Source organism: Coenobita brevimanus, chromosome 92 (assembly GCF_032717465.1).
Source record: "Coenobita brevimanus isolate Jiangsu-jjx chromosome 92, ASM3271746v2, whole genome shotgun sequence".
Lineage (NCBI taxonomy): Eukaryota > Metazoa > Arthropoda > Malacostraca > Decapoda > Coenobitidae > Coenobita > Coenobita brevimanus.
Window position 1 is genome coordinate 23,817,607 of NC_137045.1, and position 20,543 is coordinate 23,838,149.

A 20,543-nucleotide genomic window follows, 5' to 3' on the forward strand; every position below is an offset into this window, starting at 1 on the left:
GATGACCAAACATCTCAGCATAGTTCTCTGAACTTTCTTAATCTCATCCACATCAATACCGCAGGGTTCCTTCCTCATTTGTCTGTCTGTCTCTCCATGAAACTCCGTAAGCTTAAGATAATATGATAGTAAAATTCTGTTTCTGTTCAGTCTCTGAACATTATAGTTACTTGATTTTCAGATTATATCTTTATACCCTGCATTACTCATAAAACGGATAATAGCTATGCAGGACTTAACCCATCCTCAAAGACCTCTAACATACATGGGGTCAAATAATTGCACCATATGCATGAAGTTTATTGTCATACTTATCACAGTAATTTTCAGGTTTTCAAAATGATTTTACATTAACAAATACTGACCCATGACAGGCATGGAAATACAATTACAAAGGAACATGTGTGTGTGTGAAAGAGTGAGTTATATATATATATATATATATATATATATATATATACACACACACACACACACATAAACAGTGTAGATATATAGGGGTGGTGCGGCAGCCTTGCCTGGCACAATTTAGGGGGGTAGCAGACAATCAGGCCTCGGCTCCGTTCACTCCACTGATAATGTACTTTTCCTTGTGAGAAACCGTACAACAGTTACCTCCTGCAGCAGTGATCCCTAGTACATTAAAAAAATCCCGAGGGTGGTCACTTAACTAATAGAGCCCTCCGTGATCCACAGTCAGTCACAGGTCGAAACTAAAAGTTGTGACCTTTAACTAGGGGTTGTCTGTGCAAAAGATCATAGACTGCAATCCTTAAATCACTACTGTACTACATTTGAAGCATTGCATTTCATAAGCCATGAGCAACCATGTGCAGAAGTTCTTCACTTTGCTGCCAGCTGTATGAATTGTACATATTGTAGGTTTATGTTTGTTATGTGACACCAATATAAAACAACAACAGTAGGTGAAGGAACGATACTGGGAGCAATACCAAATCCTGGCAATGGCTTATTGAAGAACCTTTGCTTTTGGCTGTACCGTACAACATAATATTTAATTGAAACTTGATTTTTTTTTTTTTCAAACAGTAACATTGAAATAAAAGCAGATTTGTTACCCACATTAAAGGAGCATGTATGCATCATCAGGTTAATTCCATTTTTATCAGCTATCAAAACAAACATTTAATGCAGCCACACACTTTCCGGTCAACTGCTGTGTGACATTCCAGTCATTAGTGCTACCAGATGCCCATGTAGCATGAGGGAAGGCATGGAAAGGTGGCACAATGGATGCAACATAGTCTGAGCATTTGCCATAAAGTATCTGTAAGCCAATGCATGGGAAACAGCATTCCTTTTTACTTGTAGGGAGGGTAGTTTATTTGTAATAGCAGGGTTATTAATAATTCCAACAGGTTTGATCTGAAATTTGTCTAGTTGCTTTAATGCAACTTCTCCACATCCATTCCACAAGGGTGAGCAATATTCAGTCTGAGAACATACGTTACTCTTATAAATTTTAGCTAACTGCTCCTCAGTGAAGAAATTACGGACTTTGTACAATAATCCAAGTTTCTTTGAGGCAGTTTTAGCAAGTGATTTGATATGAGAGGTTCAGTTGAGGGGATTATTAAGTGAAACACTGAGAATTTCAGTACTTTTGGAGATGAGAATATTAGTAGCATTGAAGGTAATATACAAATCTGGAAATATCTGTCTATTATTAAACTGTACATATTTGGTTTTACTAACATTAAATGAAACAAGGTTATTTTGTCCCCATTCAGTGATCTTAGATAAGTCTTGATTTATGGAGATGGCTGTACTGAGTTGAGAGTCAGAGATATTAAACTTTGTGAATGGGTGTTTGAGTGTAATGAACTGTGAAGTATTGATGTTAAACTTTTTCCTCCAAAAAAGGTGTACTGCATCATTCTCCCTGGAGTTGCTTGCCCCCACCATTTGTTCCATATTGCAGTAGAGGAAGTGGGCCATGAAAGTGGCAACACCCCCTGTTCTGTGGACTGGAGGAATGATGTTGTGTTGGGGGCAGATACACAACCTTGATGTTGTCGACCCAGTCCTCTCTGCTGTTAAGGTGGCTTGGGGTATTGTCTATGAGGAGGAGAAAGCAGTTTGCTGGATTGTTCTGGCTAGTGTATCACATGGGCAGGAGGGACAGGTATAGTAACCTGCAATGTAGGATCAGCAGAGCAATTTGGTCAACCAAGCCCTGGGGTTATTTTTCCAAGTAACCCCCTTAACTTACTCTGCCAGTACCCGGGGATTCTTCCAACATTAGGTGAGTAAGGGTTTTGGCTTAACCCGTTCTGTGTTGTGTCTGTATATGTACAAACAAACCTACACTGGCACAAAATGCCAAGTCTGTAAATATACAGACAAACCTGTCTGTCTATCTGTATACCTAGGCTCTTCCCCCCAAAGAAAGGGAGGTAGCCGAGACAGGACGACATACTCCCTATGTATTCATCCCCACACACACATTTATTCGTATCTTAGCTCCAAGGGGAGAAGGAACAGATCCTTACCACACCACACCGCATGAGGGTCAACTGCGAAGTGCAACCAGTGACATCCGCAGTAAGGCCTGACAACAGAGCTGGTTTGCCCCTGCCACATTATAATGGACCCATCCCCTTACCTACACCTGACCTGATCAGCTGATCAGACCTAATGTGGGAGAATATCTCCTCAGGGCCACATCACCATTTATGCATTTGCAATTTCTCTCCAGTCATTCCTGTCACACGCAGCCACTCTTCCTTGCTCAACAGACATCCCTCTCGCATCTAACGCTCTCTTCACGCTGTCCATCCATCCTCTTTGTGGTCTTCCTCTCAGCCTTATACCTCTCACATCTGATCCAGTTATCTTTTTCACCAATCACTCTTCATCTATTCTCTCCATATGCCCAAACCATTGTGACACTTTCTGCTCAACTCGATCAGCTGAGTCCGTATATATAAGGACACAGTTTTGTTCACATTTGCATGAAAGTATTTGAGTCCGCCCTAGTATACCTAGTACAGAAACCAAATAAAACTGTCCAGCAATGTACAGTAAAGTGTTTCCACCAACACAAGACCCTTAGAAGAAGAAAAAAGACAAGGTATGAATGCAAAGACAGCAATGTCGGCCTGTGTATGGAACCCTTCATCACAGAGTACCATACATAAGAAAATTATTAAACAGAAGAACAGGGAAAGTATGTGTGTGTGTGTAAATAATGTATATAATGAAAATAATGTTTGTAAATATAAGTAAACAGAGATCCTTCCAGAGATCAAGCATCTTTGTGGAGATGAAGGTAAACTTCAGGGGCTACCTCACTCAGTTTAAGTTCATTAACCTATGGCACAAGGAGATGCTCTGTAGGCTTTGTTAGATGCATAGCGGTCAGGATGGGCATGTTTTGTGCTACAGTTAGGACAGCCTAATTTTTTTTTTTATTATGGCAGAAACTGTAGACTAAGGCAGCTTAAGGGCTTTTGCAATTTTGTTTGCCCCATGGCCATCCTTATGATGCTCAACCCGCCCCGTCCCGACCACTTTTTGACCACTGGTACTCCCGAATCCCGACCATTTTTCGACCATTTTTTTTTTTGCTAAAACTTTCGCTTTTGGTGAGAAACATCGAAAATTCATAGAGAAATTGCTCACCTGAGGTTTAAAATACTCATTACAGGTAGGAGAGCCTCCTTACCTTACTGGGTTTTCTATCAGGCTGGCACCAAAGAAAACGAGTTCTATGGGAGGATAACTATTTCACACCACTCATAAACGGTATTTATTTATTTACTGTTACGAATTTATATGTAGTACAAGAGTATATTGGTTTTCAAGCAGTAATATAGGCATTATAAGCATTGTTTCACTCACTAATACCTGACCTTTTTTGCCACATTACCTGATCATCATTTCTAACTGTTTCTTCCTCTAATGCTATGTAAAGTTTGTCCTCCACATTGTCATTGATTGGGGAATCACTCTGGCCCTGAATTTCGTACCGTGGCATGACATGGCTATACTGGCCAGGTCACTGATAACAGGTGAATTGCTGAGAAAAGGGCATGCAGGGGGGGGGAGGAGGTCATGCTGGGTAAGGCATTGTCTCTGCCTGGCATCTTGTTGAGGAAGGTGTCCCGTGTATACGTACCAAAAATGACTCGCGAAAATTGAAAATTGTGGAAATTATGAACCTTGCAATTGCAGGACGTTGAAGTACGTCCTTGGGATTAGCTGTGACAAAACGTGAGGATGTGGAAGTACGTCCTCGGGACGGCGCGGGTTAACAGTGTCCAGTTTAGCAGCAGGGAAAGGCCATGCCTTACCTTTTTTGGCATGCCCTTGGCACCCTCAGTAGCACCATTCTTACTGCTGGTGTTAGCACCCTTACTTGACATGTTTTCCAAGTTACTAGTTTCATTATTTCACACAAAGTCATATCCCCCTATTTTACTTTTTGTTTGTTTAAGGGATGCAGCCAAGACTGTGGCCCAGTGCCTTTCTGATGCAGATTGAATAGGGCCTGAAGTTACATGCAGGAGAGCTGCCTAGATTTTCAGATAAAGTCAGATGTGTAACACATGACTGATTGTCGTAACCAAGGGTTCCTATTGCCTCCTTCCCAGAGGATGTGGAGAGACAAGTTGAAAACTTCCAGAGATGCCAGATGATCTCTCAAAAGTGTGTGAAGGGAGTGAAATCTAGGGTACCATAACAGGAAATGTTCTATGATCTTTTCAACCCAAGGACACCATTGGCACCAAGGGTGCTCTGTAATGCCCAAATGGTATGGGTGACTTACGAGGCCTGTGTGGCCCAACTGTAACCTGGTGATGGTTACGCCAGCGTCCCAACAGGAATGGCAAGCCCAAGGGTGTGCAGAGGAGTTGGAGCAAAAACGCACCAGGTGGGAAATAGGGAGATTAGTCGCAAGGTCTGCATTCTAGCACGACATGCAGGCATTGTGTGCAAGGTTAGGGGATGCGGCAGTATCTGGTGCCACATATACCGGGTGCCAGTGTATTGGAGGTCAGCACCCGCTTTGCTGCTGTGTCTGCGATTTCATTGCCTCAGATGCCTCCATGTGAAGGAATCCATTGAAGGCAGAAGTGCCATAGAGGAGTAGGAAGGAGAAAGGGATGCTTCATAATAGCATGGCCAATCCTGACAAGAGTTACAGGATGAACTGAGAGAAGGAGGGTGAGTGAGGACTGCGAGTTGGTATATAAAACCACCAGTTGGGGATGGAGGAAGGTCCACACATACTCAAGGTCTGGAGGATGGCTAGAGCTCCATCATCAGAACATCATACCGTCCACTGAATGATCAAGTTTGGTACGTGGAAAGGTCCTCAAAGTAGGCCGCTGAGGTAAAGGAAGATGGAGGGGAGTGGGACCTACCTGTGTTTATTCTAAAAGAGTCCTTATGAAGAGAGGAGTCCATGTTGAGGAAGATCTGCCATTCCATGACTGCATCTGCCGACATAAGGAAAGGCACTAGAAGATAGGGATCTATCTATCTATCTGTCTATTGCCAGACGCCTCAATCCCATTTGGGGTGGCCACAAACAAATCGCCTCCACGTCGTCCTGTCCCCCGCCATTTCACTTCCCTGCTCCCGACTCACACCCCCCTCTCTCATATACCTCTCCACCGCATCCCTCCATCTCATCCTTGGCCTCCCCCTCCCTCTTCCTCCCTCCACCTCACTCACATACACTCTCTTCATCAATCTTTCACCCTCCATCCTCTCCACATGACCAAACCACCTCAGTGTGTTCCTCATAACACTTCCTATCACATCCACATCCACACCACAATGCTCCTTTATATCCTCATTCGTCAGCCTGTCTCTCCATGTGACTCCACAGGCTCCTCTTAAATAACTCATTTCCACTCTCTTGACTTGTGTCCTTCCAACAACATCCAAGCTTCACTTCCATATGTTAGAGTTTGTATCACAAAACTGTCATGTAGTAACTTTTTCACTTCCATGCTCACTTCCCTGTTTCTTAACACTGCTTTCAAAGAACCAGCAATCTTTCTTCCCTGCTGTACCATTTCAAGCACTTCACCCTCCAAACCTCCATCCTTACTCATCATACTACCCAAGTACTTAAACATACTCACATTTTCCAATTCTTCACCATCCAACCTTGCTGTACATTCACTGACTTCACCTCTCTCAAAGACCATCACTTTACTCTTCCCTACATTCACCTTTAAATTCCGTTTCTTACACACTCTCCCAAACTCATCCACCGAGCCTTGCAGCTCCCCTTCGTCTTCCCTCAACAACACAGTATCATCTGCAAACAACAGTACAGGGAGTTTCCAAACACTATCCTCTCTCACCAGGGCCACTCCAACATCCACTACCCTACCTTGCACCTCTTTTATTACCCCATCCATGAACAGATTGAACAACCACGGAGACATGACACATCCCTGTTTCAACCCAACTTTCAAAGAGAAAAATTCACTTAGTTCACTATCCACATGCACTGCAGCCTTAGCACCATCATACATACTCTTCACAGCATTCAACAACTTTCCATCTACTCCATATATTCTTAATACTTTCCACAATCCTTGTCTATCCACCCTGTCATATGCTTTCTCCAAATCCATGAAAGCCGCATACAACTTCTTTCCCTTCTCTAGAAACTTTTCCACTAAAGATCTAAGAATGAATATCTGATCCACACAACCTCTTCCCTTCCTAAAGCCTCCCTATTCTTCTCCAACTATTTCCTCTGTCCTTTCTCTGACTCTGTCAATAAGTATCCTACCATACACTTTTCCTATTATACTAAGAAAACAAATGCCCCTATGATACCACACACTTCTTTTTCCCCTTTTCCTTTGTACAAGGGAATAATTATACCTGACTTCCAATCCTCCGGGACTCTACCTTCCTCCCAGGCCAATCTGCACATCTTCCACATCCATTCTACTACTATCTCTCCCCCATGCTTCAGCATTTCACCACACACTCCATCAATTCCTGGGGCTTTCCCCAATTTAAGTTTCTTCATTGCTTCCACAACTTCTATCCTACTGATTTCTTCCTGTCTTCTCACCTCCCTCCTTCTCCCAGCCATTCCCCAGCCACTTATACTCACATTACTTCCATCCTGTATGTTCAACAATTCCTTAAAGTGTTCTCTCCATCTGCTCACTGTTTCTCCCTTCTCCACTAGTAATCTACCGTTTTTATCTTTCACTCCCCTGCTAACTTCACTTCCACCCTGTCTTACTCTTTTCACCACTTTTCCGAACATTTTCTTACAGTCCCTCCACTTTACACTCAAATTCCTTCCAAATTCCTCATCCACTCTCTCCTTACTGTCTCTTACTAATCTTTTCACCTCTCTCTTTCTTTCTACATATAACTCTCTCTTCCGCCTTTCAACTTCTTCCACGAACCTATTTCTCATCCATTCATTGTATGCATTCTTCTTTTGTGCCACAGCCTGTCTCACCTCATCAGTCCACCACGCTGTTCCTTGCACCACCCTCCATCTTCTCTTCCTCCTACACACCACATCACATGCTGCACATATTTCTTCTGTAAGTATCCTGCACACACCTTCCACGTCCCCCATCTGCTCCAATTCATATTTCCCCAATCGTTCCTCCACTTCTCTCTTATACTCTGCCTTTTTCTCATCCTCTTGCAATCATTCCACTCTCCTTGCAACTACTCCTTCCTCTCGTCTTTCCCTTCTTCTATTCCTCCATCTTACTTGTATCCTAATTCTGGCCACCACCAAGTAGTGGTCAGAAAGTCCACTCCCCCAACCTCTATAAGCTCTTGCATCCATTACACATCTTCGCATCCTTTCATCCATACACACATAATCAATCATTGCCTTCCTTTCATTCAGTTCACCACCCACCCTTCTCATCACTCGCCATGTATACCTGTGGATCATTTTATGCCTGAAGAAGGTATTGGCTATCACCAACCCCCTCCCAGCCCCTGTAATATTACACAATGCACTGTTTGTTGCACACTCTTATTGTTATTTTGTGATAGTAGTGGTGTTTTGATGGCTTTGGACATGCAAGAATATTATGTAACTTGGGGACACAAGGAACAAGATCATAGCAGCAAGACACGTGAGCAAATGGGCAGGTGACATGGGGACATCAAAGGGATGGTGGGAAGAAGGATGCTTGTGCAGAGGCCTTAGAAAAGGGATTTGTGTATATACACACGGGTTGGCCATCTTGGCTGATATGTATGGCTGTAGGCTTGCGCAGGTGGCAGCACATTCATGTGGGATCATTTTATGCAGACATAACAAAAATCATGTAAGCAATTTTCTTGTTCATTAACTTGAAACTGGGTACTACAAATTTTCATTAATCTCTATAGGGATTGATCGCTTACCAGATGATTGTATACTGGGTCGTTATTGTATGATGCTGTATGGTAGTTAAACATGGCCAGTTAAAGGAGCAGATATTCTTAGAAATAGGTTTGATGATAAGGTGGGCATGTAGTGCCACACAGAGGACCAGACCAGGATGCATGAGAATTGAAAGTGTAAGTGAAATGATGCACACAGATCTGCCGCTTCAGTCTTCGGCACTTTTACCAGGATGCCTCCAAAGGAAGAGTGTGGAATGTGAAAATTATAGCTACTATATTTATGTAACCAAGGATCATGCTTCTTTCATTGTAAGGGCATTTGGGAGACACCCAGCTTATCAAGCCTTATCTTCCTGCCAGTGTCATACTGAGTAAGGCACACAAAGCAATAGTGACACCACACATTTCCATGGAAGATTCTTGTATCATTAACCCTGGAATGCTAACATCAGCTTTGAAAAGTTACTGCTAACCATGGGAGAATTTTACCCAATATTAGTAAATTAATTAAAAATACTTATACTCAATCTTTTTTCTGAATCCGAAAACATGGTATGAAAACACAACTCTCACACTTCCTTTACATGCAAAAAAGAACAAACAGTATCAAAAAATAAAGTTACATGTGATTTTACCAAAATAATTTAAAAAAAAGGTCCACTGTTTTACCTTCAAATCTGTATTGCCCAAAGGACATTAGCTTTGGTCAAGATTATTATTGGACCCTGGAGATTGAAGCTGGGTATGTCGCTTACAAATCACCCTGGCTTGAAAATGTCATGGAAAAAATATATATATGTATACATATATATATATATATATATATATATATATATATATATCCTGCATTGCTAACATTGTGTAAACTTACCCTTCAATCCTCAAATATGAGGGGAAATATGGGCGAGAGAAAAGGTGCACTACCTATCATGGCAAGAGGCTAGGATGACCTGAGCACTTGTGGAAGGACAGCTGCATACCCTTCCTTATCATGCGGTAAACACGGAAAAGATAAGACACTGGGGGAAATTAACCCGATGTTAGCGTTCCAGGGTTAAGGCCCAGATGGTCCTGTAGTCTGAGAAACAAGTAACGTAGTATAAGGCACATTTTAAAGAGTGGACAAGACATAGATGACACTTGGAAAAAACCACATGCTTAGAGAGAGAGAAAGAGTGATTGAGAGAGAGACTGTTCCCTGAGGTCCAGCAGTCCTCTTTTGTACCACACCCCTTCATATGTCTCAATTTCAGCACCAAATACCCACCACCCATACTGAATGGTTTACAGTACTGTTGATGGGTGGTATTCTAGTACAATTAGGAAGCCTACTGACACCTCTTCCTTACTGATTTATTTATGATTTTGTCCCATTACTGTATTTTTGTGTATTTTTCATCCAATCTATGTCATTGTTGAAAAGGCATTAGAAGAAAACCAGGGGATAATAATGAATACTGTAGTCTGGAAAACAAATAAGTAAGGAGGAAATGTTAGACATCCTCCTTACCCAACAAAACTATGGGCCTGTGGCATGTTAGTGGATCTTATGGAAGATCAATAATGTTTGTTTTAATGAAATTTGAATTTCTAAGATGGTGATCCATAATCAACTCTTAATTTACCGAGTGTGTATGGGGATAGTGTTTCAAAAGTTATTTGTTGAAATATTACAGAAATTATAAGACTGTATGTATTACAGATACTTGATTATGTTGAATGTTTCACTGGACCAAACATCATGGCCATGCATACCATGCTCATCAACAAACCTCCAGATCCAGGCACTCGCACGTCTCGCCACCCTCTCCACCAGGATCTTCACTACTTCCCCTTTAGGTTAGTCTCTTCACCTGTTGATCAGTGTTGTCCTCTTCAGGATGTCTGGGTAATGATCAGGTGCTGCATACAGGTAAGAATACCAAAGTGGTGGATGAAGGTTTTTGATCATATGATCAGCCACGGGTGTACACCAGTCGCCTATTTTGAAATGTTCTGTATATATTAGGCTAGCCTTGGGTTATTATACTTTAAAAGTGGTGATGTAGTATGAGAATGTATACCTTGTACAGCATTGGCATATCATTATAATCTTTGTGTGTCTCTGGAAATGCGGCTTTTGTTCCGACATTGTAGCCCACCATTCTCCTTTTGGGAAATGAGGAGAGTCCAGAGATCTCTGCATACCCAGACAGTTTCTCCATCTGGGGTGGGCTGGTTCTTTTTTTGGAGTCCCTATCCGGCCATATTGGTTCAACCACAGGAAGGGGATCCTCTCCAGCCAACTTCCTCTCAGGTGGACAGGCTCAGGAACTCAACCAAAACCAAAGTTTCTGATTCACAGTACTATCCGGTGATGTTCCACAGGGTTCAGTCTGTTCACCTTTAAACCTTTTCCTCCATGACCTGGCAACCTGTCCTCATTCAGTAACAGTTTTAAGTCACTGACCCAGCAATATATTAATAACTCTGAGACTCAGTAAGCCAGAAGGCTAGCTCCAGAAGTATGTACACTAATGAAAACAGTGGCTTAGGCTAAATAGAATGTCTGCTTCACCAACCAGATCAGCCATCATCACCTTCTTTACCCCAGACACACATGAATATTGCACATTGACAAATCTCCCTTATTAATTTAACTAACCATTCCTGCTGGATAGACACCCTCGAATTTTAGAGCTTGCTTTGGACACATCCATGGCCTTATCTCAGCATACAAGCAACATCATTGCAAAGTCTCCTTGAAAATAATCTACAGACTATTTAGTAAAATCACAGTGAATTACACTAGCTAAAGCTAAACCCCCATCCTAACCACCAAAGATTTGGAAAAGCTTAAAAAACACAAAACAAAAACCTGAATGCAGTTGTTGTTGAGTAACCCCAGTCTGTCTGGCCAAGCAGACCCATCAAACCTAGGCAAACAACAGGCCCTGCAGCACTGTCTTGTGCAGTGAACCCATGTTCCTTTGCGGCAGTCAGCACCTCACAGCAATGAGGCACGGGGAAGAATGCGGAGGTTTGGTTCCTGGATAAATGCTGCATATGCATCTCCATCAAGTTAACAGGTGCACCACAGTAGGCCCCACATCACCTCATTATTTGTAAATGGTTTCCAGAGTTACAGGAAACCATTAGGCTTGTCACTCAGTAAAGAATTGCCTGAAGCGGAAAGAAGAGTAATAATAATTGTAGGGTGGTAGGTGGTGGCGACCATCATCCACTCACTTGATGTAGTGCTGCCTACTTCTTCCTTAGCCTTTATCATTCTTTTTCTGTGCCTCCCCTTCTCTCTTCCTATTTCTCGCATCTTTCCTGTCACTTCTTATTGCTTTTCTTTCCTTTACAGGTGGCTTTACATTGAGTGACAAGCCAAATGGTTTCCTGTAAGCCAAGAAACCATTTACAACGCTGGGTGGTAACCATATAACCAAACCATACGTGCTCCCTACGTGTGAACAAGTGGGTTGGTGGAGGGTTAGTGCCCATCCCCTTAAAACAAATAACTCAAAGTCAAATGGCCACCCCTTAAGGGATTATGGTGTCTGGGAATAGATAGATAGGTAGATAGGAAGAATGGGAGAAAAATAGGAAGAAAGGAGTGCCGTCGTCATATTGTATTGTTAATAAAGGCTCCAACATGCTTGCATGGGTTGGCCATGGTCACCTAATCATGGCTTTCCATGCTGCTTAGTCTCTGGCAGCCTCCCTGTTCAGTCCATTATCCCTGAGGTCACTCTCTGTGATCTCATCCCAGGTCTGCCTTTTGCAACGCTACACCCAATGTTTACACTTTATCACCTTCCACACCCACTTGTCATCCTTCATCATCTCAGCATGTTCAGACCACCTCAGTCTACCTCTCCTTACCACAATGCCAGTATACTCAAGTCCCATCCATCCTCTCAACTCTTCATTTGTAATCCAAGACACCCCCTCCAGGCCTCAAGACACCCCCTCCAGGACACACTACACATCCATCTAATAAACTGTCATTTCTGTACATTTGATTCATGGAATATCCTCTTCCTTTACTGCCTAGGTCTCACTACCATACAGCATGACACTTCTAACACATGCCACATACAAAGATACCGTAACACAAAAGGAGAGCTCTCTCAGTGTTAGGAGAGGAAACCCAGATAGAGGAAATGTAAGGTTGACACAGTGTTCAAGTTGCATGTTTTGTGTTCAAGTTGCATGTTTCAGTATTTCACACAGAAAGGTACCACTTAATATCACACACTGCTCTGTTTTTTAAGCACTTGCTCTGTTACTTGGCAATAACAGTGGTCTTTCATGGACAAAATAGAATGAAAGGCAGATGATCACAGCAAATATAAACACTGGGCGGCCATCTTGGCTCTGGCAGCTGACTGTCGGCTTGCTTGCGTCACTACATCCACACGAGATTCTCAAAAGCGGCTGTCAAAACTATCATTCCAGTGAAATCGCAACTAATTTTTAAATGTTATTGTGAAAGAGGGTATGATTTTTTAATTATCGTTCTAGCAATTTATCACATAGCAAACAGTCTTACAGCGAGACCAAACTGTAGCCAAATAATGTGGTGACATGGAGCTTGCTTTAATGCTCCTGTTAACTGGGTGAAGAGATGCAAAATAATACAGTATCTACCCAGGAACCAAACCACCACACTGACCCGACCCCCCCCCAACCTCACTGTGGCAAGGCACTGTCAGCCACATGGGAACACTGGTTCACTGTACAGCATGACATTGAAAGAACAGTTGCTTGCCTCTGTCGATGGGTCTGCTCGATCAGACAGACAAAAATAACAAGCTGTGTGGTTAGTTTAGTCTTTTAAGAAACAAGTTTTCCTTCCCTGAAAACTCTGATCATGTTGATGGTAGTGTATAGGAGAATTGTTTGGTTTACTAGATGTCATTGTTTTGATGCAGTACTGAATGCAAATTCATAATCGTGTTATTTTTCCTAGGTTTGTAGCACTAGCAGATTCTGTAGAAGAGCTGATGCTTTTGAGAAGCAAACCCTTAGCCATTATTATTATTATAAAACCATATAACCAAACCATATGTGTTCCCTATGTGTCAACAAGTGGGTTATTGGAGGGTTGGTGTCCCTCCCCATCAAATAACTACGGTAACTCAAAGTCAAACGACCACCCCTCATGGGTTTATGGCGTCTGGCTATAGATAGATTGATACAGTAGATAGATAGATAGATAGATAAATTATTATTATTATTATTATTATTATTATAATTAATAGTAGTAGTAGTAGTATTACTGTATTATTACAGTACAAATTCTGAAATCCGAAAATTACATTTGTAATGTCTACTTTCCCTTGTATGTATCCTCATGGGGGTGTTCCCATCACCTGTCCTCACAGTGATATCATCATCTACTCAGTGAGGTGCTGCCTCTTTCTTCCATCACATTATCATTCTTTGCCTATATCTGCTCTCCTCTTCTATTTCTCCCATACTTCCTATTACGTTTTATTACTCCTCATTCCAATACAAGCTGCTCTACACTAAGTGACAGGTCTAATGGCATACTGTAACCCAGGAAACCATTTACAACAGTGAATGATAACCGTATAACCAAATAATGGGATGATGTGGAGCCTACAGTACTGTGGTGCCCCTGTTAACTGGGTGGAGGTGCAAATGTGGAACCAAACGTTTGCACTTGGCTGCAGCAATGGAACATTGGTTTAGAGCATGGGATGGCCCTGCTGGGGAGGATGTTTGTCTGCAGTTGATGGATCTTCTTGGCCAGACAGACCAAGATTACTCAACAACAGGAACAAGAACATATTTTTTTTTTTTTAATAGATATAAATTTGGTAATACAAAGTACTGTATCGTATTGACTGCTGATGGTAATGTGGGCTATTTAAATAATGATTTTCTTATTAGTTATCATTATGATTCAGTATTCCAAAGTTTTCAGTTATCTGTAGAGCCATAGTACCCAAGTAATTCAGATTTTGGGAGTTTGTACTATATTATTATTTTCTCATCCATCCATCCATCCATCATCCAATCCTACGTTGTCCTATGAGGAACGTAGGAGTCCGGGGCTAGGCAAGTTGGTCCTGACATTAAGATGAGAGACCAGCCTCACTCATCCCTGAGTGGCATTACTATCTATCTATTGCCAGACGCCTTAATCCCATACAGGGTGGCCACAAACAAATCGCCTCCACGTCACCCTGTCCCCCGCCATTTCACTGCCCTGCTCCCAATTCACACACCCTTCTCTCATATACCTCTCCACCCCATCCCTCCATCTCATCCTTGGCCTTACGTGAGCAATAAACCCCAACCATCCCTCCGATTGGAGCACTGTACAGTAATAACCCACTAAACCACCAGGGGCCCAAATTTGGTTATATGGTTATCATCCGGCATAGTAAATGGCTTCCTGGTGTACAGGAAACCATTTGCCTTGTCACTTAGTGTGGGGTCACCCACAGGCAGAAGGAAGAGGAAAGACTGAAGGAAAGAAAGACAGAAGGGGGAGTGTAAGGTCACCCGTGGGCAGTAGGACGAGGAAGGAATGAAGGAAAGAAAGACAGAAGTGGATGGAAGGAAAAAAGGATGGAGGAGAGGAAAGGGCAGACACCCGAGAGCAGCACTACAACGAGTGAGTGGATGATGAGCTCCTCCACCTACAACATTTTAACCCTCTCAGGGTCACTCACGCGATTCGCGTTTCATGTGGATTGTTCTAAAGATGTTCAGTCACTCGAATCGCGTTCCTAAGCAGAAAAAACGTTGTCAAAAGAAAAGTTTTCGGCCGATATGCGTCAAATTTTGGTACGTTCCAGTGTGTGCATCTCTTTTCCAAGGTAAGCATTTGGCAACACTGTCACTGCTCTGATGAGACAATGTGTAGCAGAAATATCTCAGTATGTCATGACCAGCCGGGCAGGAGAGTAGCGCAGCTGTCAGCGTCCCTTTAAACCCGCCATTTTCCCCCTCCCACCCGAGGCAGAAGCCAATATTGAAATATTGTGATTGTACAGTGTTTTTTACTATAATGTGAAGTGATTGTGTCTGGAACATAGATATATTGTCTGTAAATCATTGGGGCCTGTTATCAGCCGTTAAGCCTACAGGCAGGAGTGTGGTTTGTTATAACGGGGTTTCCATTCTGCTTCACCCTGCCCATAAATGATGTGAGTATTTTGCCTTTAAATAGTGAAGCCAATACTTATATTTGTGAAACATATAGTGCCTGGATTGGTGAAATAACTGACCTACCATAGCAGGCATTATGCACGCTATAGAGATATGCAACAGTTGCTAAGGAAACAGGTGCTCACGTACGCAATAGAGTCGGAAATATTAGACGAGGTTGGGATGGAATCATGTGGTAGTGTTTTTATTGCATATGGTTTGGTGTGAAATATACATATAAAATAGTGCAGCGAGTGTTCACAGAGAAATATTTCATTCATTGACTATCTATGTATCTATCTATCTATTGCCAGATGCCTCAATCCCGTTTGGGGTGGCCACAAACAAATCGCCTCCAAGTCGCCCTGTCCCCCGCCATTTCACTGCCCTGCTCCCAACTCACACTCCCTCTCTCATATACCTCTCCACCCCATCACTCCATCTCATCCTCGGCCTCCCCCTCCCTCTTCCCCCCTCCACCTCACTCACATACACTCTCTTCGTCAGTCTTTCACCCTCCATCCTCTCCACATGGTCAAGCCACCTCAGTGTGTTCCTCATAACGCTTCCTATCACATCCACATCCACACCACAACGCTCCTTTATATCCTCATTCGTCAGCCTGTCTCTCCATGTGACTCCACAGGCTCCTCTTAAATAACTCATTTCCACTGCTCTCACTCTTGACTTGTGTCCTTCCAACAACGTCCAAGCTTCACTTTCATATGTTAGAGTTGGTATCACAATACTGTCATGTAGTAACTTTTTCACTTCCATGCTCACTTCCCTGTTTCTTATCACTGCTTTCAAAGAACCAGCAACCTTTCTTCCCTGTTGTACCCTTTCAAGCACTTCACCCTCCAAACCACCATCCTTCCTCATCACACTACCCAAGTACTTAAACGTACTCACATTTTCCAATTCCTCACCATCCAACCTTGCTGTACATTCGCTGACTTCACCTCTCTCAAAGACCATCACTTTACTCTTCCCTACATTTACCTTTAGATTCCGTTTCTTACACACTCTCCCAAACTCATCCACCTAGCCTTGCAGCTCCCCTTCATTGACTGACTTAGCTAAAACATAGCGCAAGTGTAAGAGACAAGAAATATGCCACAGTCACATATACATACGTATGTCATGCAGCGAATGTTCGTGGAGAAATCTATTGTGTGCATGCATGTGTTTTAGGCAAATGTATCGCAAGGAGAGAAGAAAATACGCCACAGTGACAGACACACCCACACGCACACACACTCACCCACATGCACCCACACTCACCCACACCCACACACACACACTCACTCACACCCACACACACACACTCACCCACATACACTCACACACTACATAACTCCTCATCTTCAAGCTACTGCCAGCATCTCAACACCTCTGGAGGAAGTGAGTTATCTGCATTTTGTTGATTTGTATATAATGATTTTTACATACACACATATGAGATGGAAGAAAGTTCAGCTTCAGTATCAGAACCTAGCAGAAAGACTAGTGGTCATGTTGAGTTTTTGACAGCACTATCAAAAACCTTATGATATTTTACGTGTATACTTTAAGTAAAAAAAAAGAAAATAATAAAACGTAATGAGCAAAAATATGTAGCCGTGGGTGAGGCAGGGAAAGAATGTTTTTTATCTTGCGTGCGGGTGAGGAGGAGTATTCTGCATTTGTTGTCTAATTACTGCAAAACTGTTGGACGTATTGATTTCCCGTAAAAATCATGATAAAGAGCATTAAATTCTATGTATGTTCATTTGCAGAGTATAAGCCTTTGGGAGCATTTTCTGTTGGAAAATTTGGAGGAACAGACTGTTTTGGTGAAGTCGAAAGCGCTTGGAGGAGTAATCTCACTTTGTCGGCCAATTACTTGAAAACTATTGGACGTATCGATTGCCTGTAAGAACCATGATAAAGAGCAGTAAATTCTACGTATGTACAAGACATAACAATGCAATATCTATGATAAGAAGTCGTTGTTACGGAGGCGGGAATATTGCGTATGCTGTTCACACATCACGAAAGTGACATACGGACGTGAGTTCCCAGTCGTTTTTGGCGATTTACTTGAGAACTATGAGGCATATCGAAATCATTTTTAGGTCATTAGAAAGCTCGTGAAATTCTGCATAATATTATGCAATAAAAACATACCGTAACGTGTGCGGGAAAAGTTCAGTATTAGAGTTCCTCGATTTTTTTCAAAAATGGCTTTCAGTTTTTGGCTATTTTCTCAAAAACTACAAATCTTATCACAACCGGATTAGTCTCTTTAGAAAGCTGATGAAATGCTCTATCAAAACTTCTTATAACATTTTCCTGTATGACGGAAAACATTCAAGTGGTGATGTTGTGAAGTGAATGTGACGTAGCGAAATGTTTATTCACGGCCGCGTAATGTTGTTTTATTCGTGTTTTCCTGTTTTTTTTGTGGTGCTTACCAGCTAGAACAAACATTGACGAATAAGATGACATAGGTTTCATGGCAGTATATTGATGTTTGGGTGGTGAAAATAAGGAGAGAATACGTGTTATTTGCTGCGCGCGGGCAGCCTTGCCGGGCGGCCTCGCAGAAAAAATCGTTCTCCAGAAAACTTACTGAAACTTATCGTGCGCGAGAGGGTTAATTATTATTATTAGAAGTAGCAGTAGTAGTAGTAGTAGTAGTAGTAGCAGTAGTAATAGTAGTAGCAGTTGTTGTGGTAAGTGATGGCAACCATCATCCAGTCACTTGATGTAGTGCTGCCTACTTTTTCCTTCACCTTTATCATTCTTTTTCTGTGTCTGTCCTCCTCTCTTCACATTTCCCTCATCTTTCTTGTCACTTTTTATTAGTATTCTTTCCTTTTCAGGTGGCTTTACATTGAGTGAAGAGCCTATTGGTTTCCTGTAAGCCATGAAACCATTTACAGTGCTGGGTGGTAACCATATAACCAACCCACATGTGTTCCCTGTGTCAGTAAGTGGCTTGGCGGAGGGTTAGTGCCCGTCCCCACAAAACCACAAACTCAAAGACAAACGGTCACCTCTTATGGTAGTATGGTGTCTGGCTATAAGCATCATCATCATCATACATCAGCATCAGCATCTCTTTCCATGACTTGAAATAGTATCAGAATTGTCCCCTCACCAATTGCTTGTGATGGTTAGGATGTGTTGTTACTGCTTTTGTCAGAGCATTTCTGTGACTGTCCACCTATCTGATGCCGTGTTACCTAGTGATACCTTTAGTTTGGCTGAATCTGCATGTGAGTGATAAGCCAGATGGTGTACCCTTAGGTAGGATAATTCTGTGCATTAATGATAAGTCAAATGGTTTCCTGTAATCAAGAATAAATATTCCCTGTTGGGTGGTAATCATACCACCAGATGATGCCTGGTGGTTTAATGGGTTAAGATGGTGGAACCAGTTGGTGACTGTAAGGGTTTACATCCTAAGGGTGGTTTGGGTTTACTGCTCACATAATGCTTCTCTAGGGCAAGCAAGGCTAGTCATCCTCACCTTAAACGTCAGGACTGTATAGCTTAGCAATGGGGCACAATACTCGTGATGGTATAAAAAAAAAAAAAAAAAAAAAAAAAAAAAAAAGATGGATCACAAAAACCTATTTTGTCATATAATTTGCTGTAATAAGCATACTGACTGATGGTCCCCCTATCCTATTTCCAACGTCTCCTTGCTTGTATTTCTTACAGTTCTTGCATTTAACTGATATGTAAACATTGCTGTTTTCAGGCCTGCAAACCGTATTGTGTGTGCATGGACAGCCATGGAGAAGGTTGACACAAACAATGGTTGCCTGTTTGTCCTTCCTGGGTCTCACAAAGGGGTTCTAGAACAGCATGATTACCCTGAGTGGGAGGTGAGTCTAAGATGTTTCATAATGATTGGAGGACATTGTAGTATCTCTTATCATTTTGTTTTCTTTAAAAAAAGCTCCCACATGCTTGCATGCATTGGCCTTGGTCACCTATTGGCGGTTCTCTATGCAGCTTGATCTATGGCAGCCTCCCTGTTCAGTCCCTTACCCCAGAGGACACACACTTTGACCTCATCCCAAGTCTTTCTCGGTATGCATCTCACAACCCTACCCCCAACATTCACACTTCTCACTTTCTGCACCCACTTGTCATCCCCCATCCTCTCCACATGCTCAAACCATCTCAGTCTGCTTCTCGTCATCACAACACCAATACACTCCAGTCCCATCCTTCCTCTTAATTCTTCCATTGTAAACTTAGCCCCCCCAGGCCTTGCATTCAAGGACCCACTGCACATCCATCTAATCATTATCATTTCTGTACGTTTAAGCCTGCGAATGTCTTCTTTCTTTACTGCCCAGGTCTCACTACCATACAATATTACACTTCTAACATGCTGCACACAAAGATCCTTTAGCATGGAGGGAGAACCCTCTCAGTGTCAGGAGAGGTAACAGCTCCCTGAACTTCTTCCAGCCAATCCTCACTCTAACCACAGAGCTAGAGCCAGCTCCACCTTCAGCACATAACATGTGTCACACAAAACAGAACTCTTCCACACACTTAAGGGACTTACCAGCAAGAGTAATGCCATCTTGCCTGACAATTTCCACATGCACTTCCCAACACACCACATGCATGAAATCAGCATTATCCCACAGTCTACCTCTAATACCCTACATCTCTTATGCACCCACCTATCACAAACACTGCACAAAATGGAATTACTTCGCATGTCTTTGAGGCAAACTCCATATGGCCACTCTCCCTCTTCTTTCACAGTAGTGCCACAAACCCAAGATATCTTTACCTTTGCTTTATCTGGATTTACTCTCAAACCCTTGTGCCCTATACCATCTCTCCACTTCATAATTCTTTCTTCCGCCTCCCATTCATTCTCTGCAGTCAGCACCAGCTCATCGGCATACATCTCCCATGGGAGTCCATTTCTGAAGTCATGTGAGTGTGCTTCAAGCATCTTGATAAACAATATTGGGCTCAAG

General features: G+C 42.4%; 1 protein-coding gene across 1 annotated transcript in view; it reads left to right on the top strand.

Moving 5' to 3' along the window:
* Positions 1-10,179: 10,179 nt before the first annotated feature.
* Positions 10,180-20,543, top strand: part of LOC145412272 (phytanoyl-CoA dioxygenase, peroxisomal-like) — a 99,668-nt gene continuing 89,304 nt past the window's right edge. The window contains exons 1-2 of the mRNA XM_080282227.1: positions 10,180-10,209; positions 19,295-19,421. Of these exons, the coding sequence (XP_080138353.1) occupies positions 19,329-19,421 (93 nt within the window). The 5' untranslated portion in view covers positions 10,180-10,209; positions 19,295-19,328. The remainder of the gene's footprint in view (positions 10,210-19,294; positions 19,422-20,543) is intronic.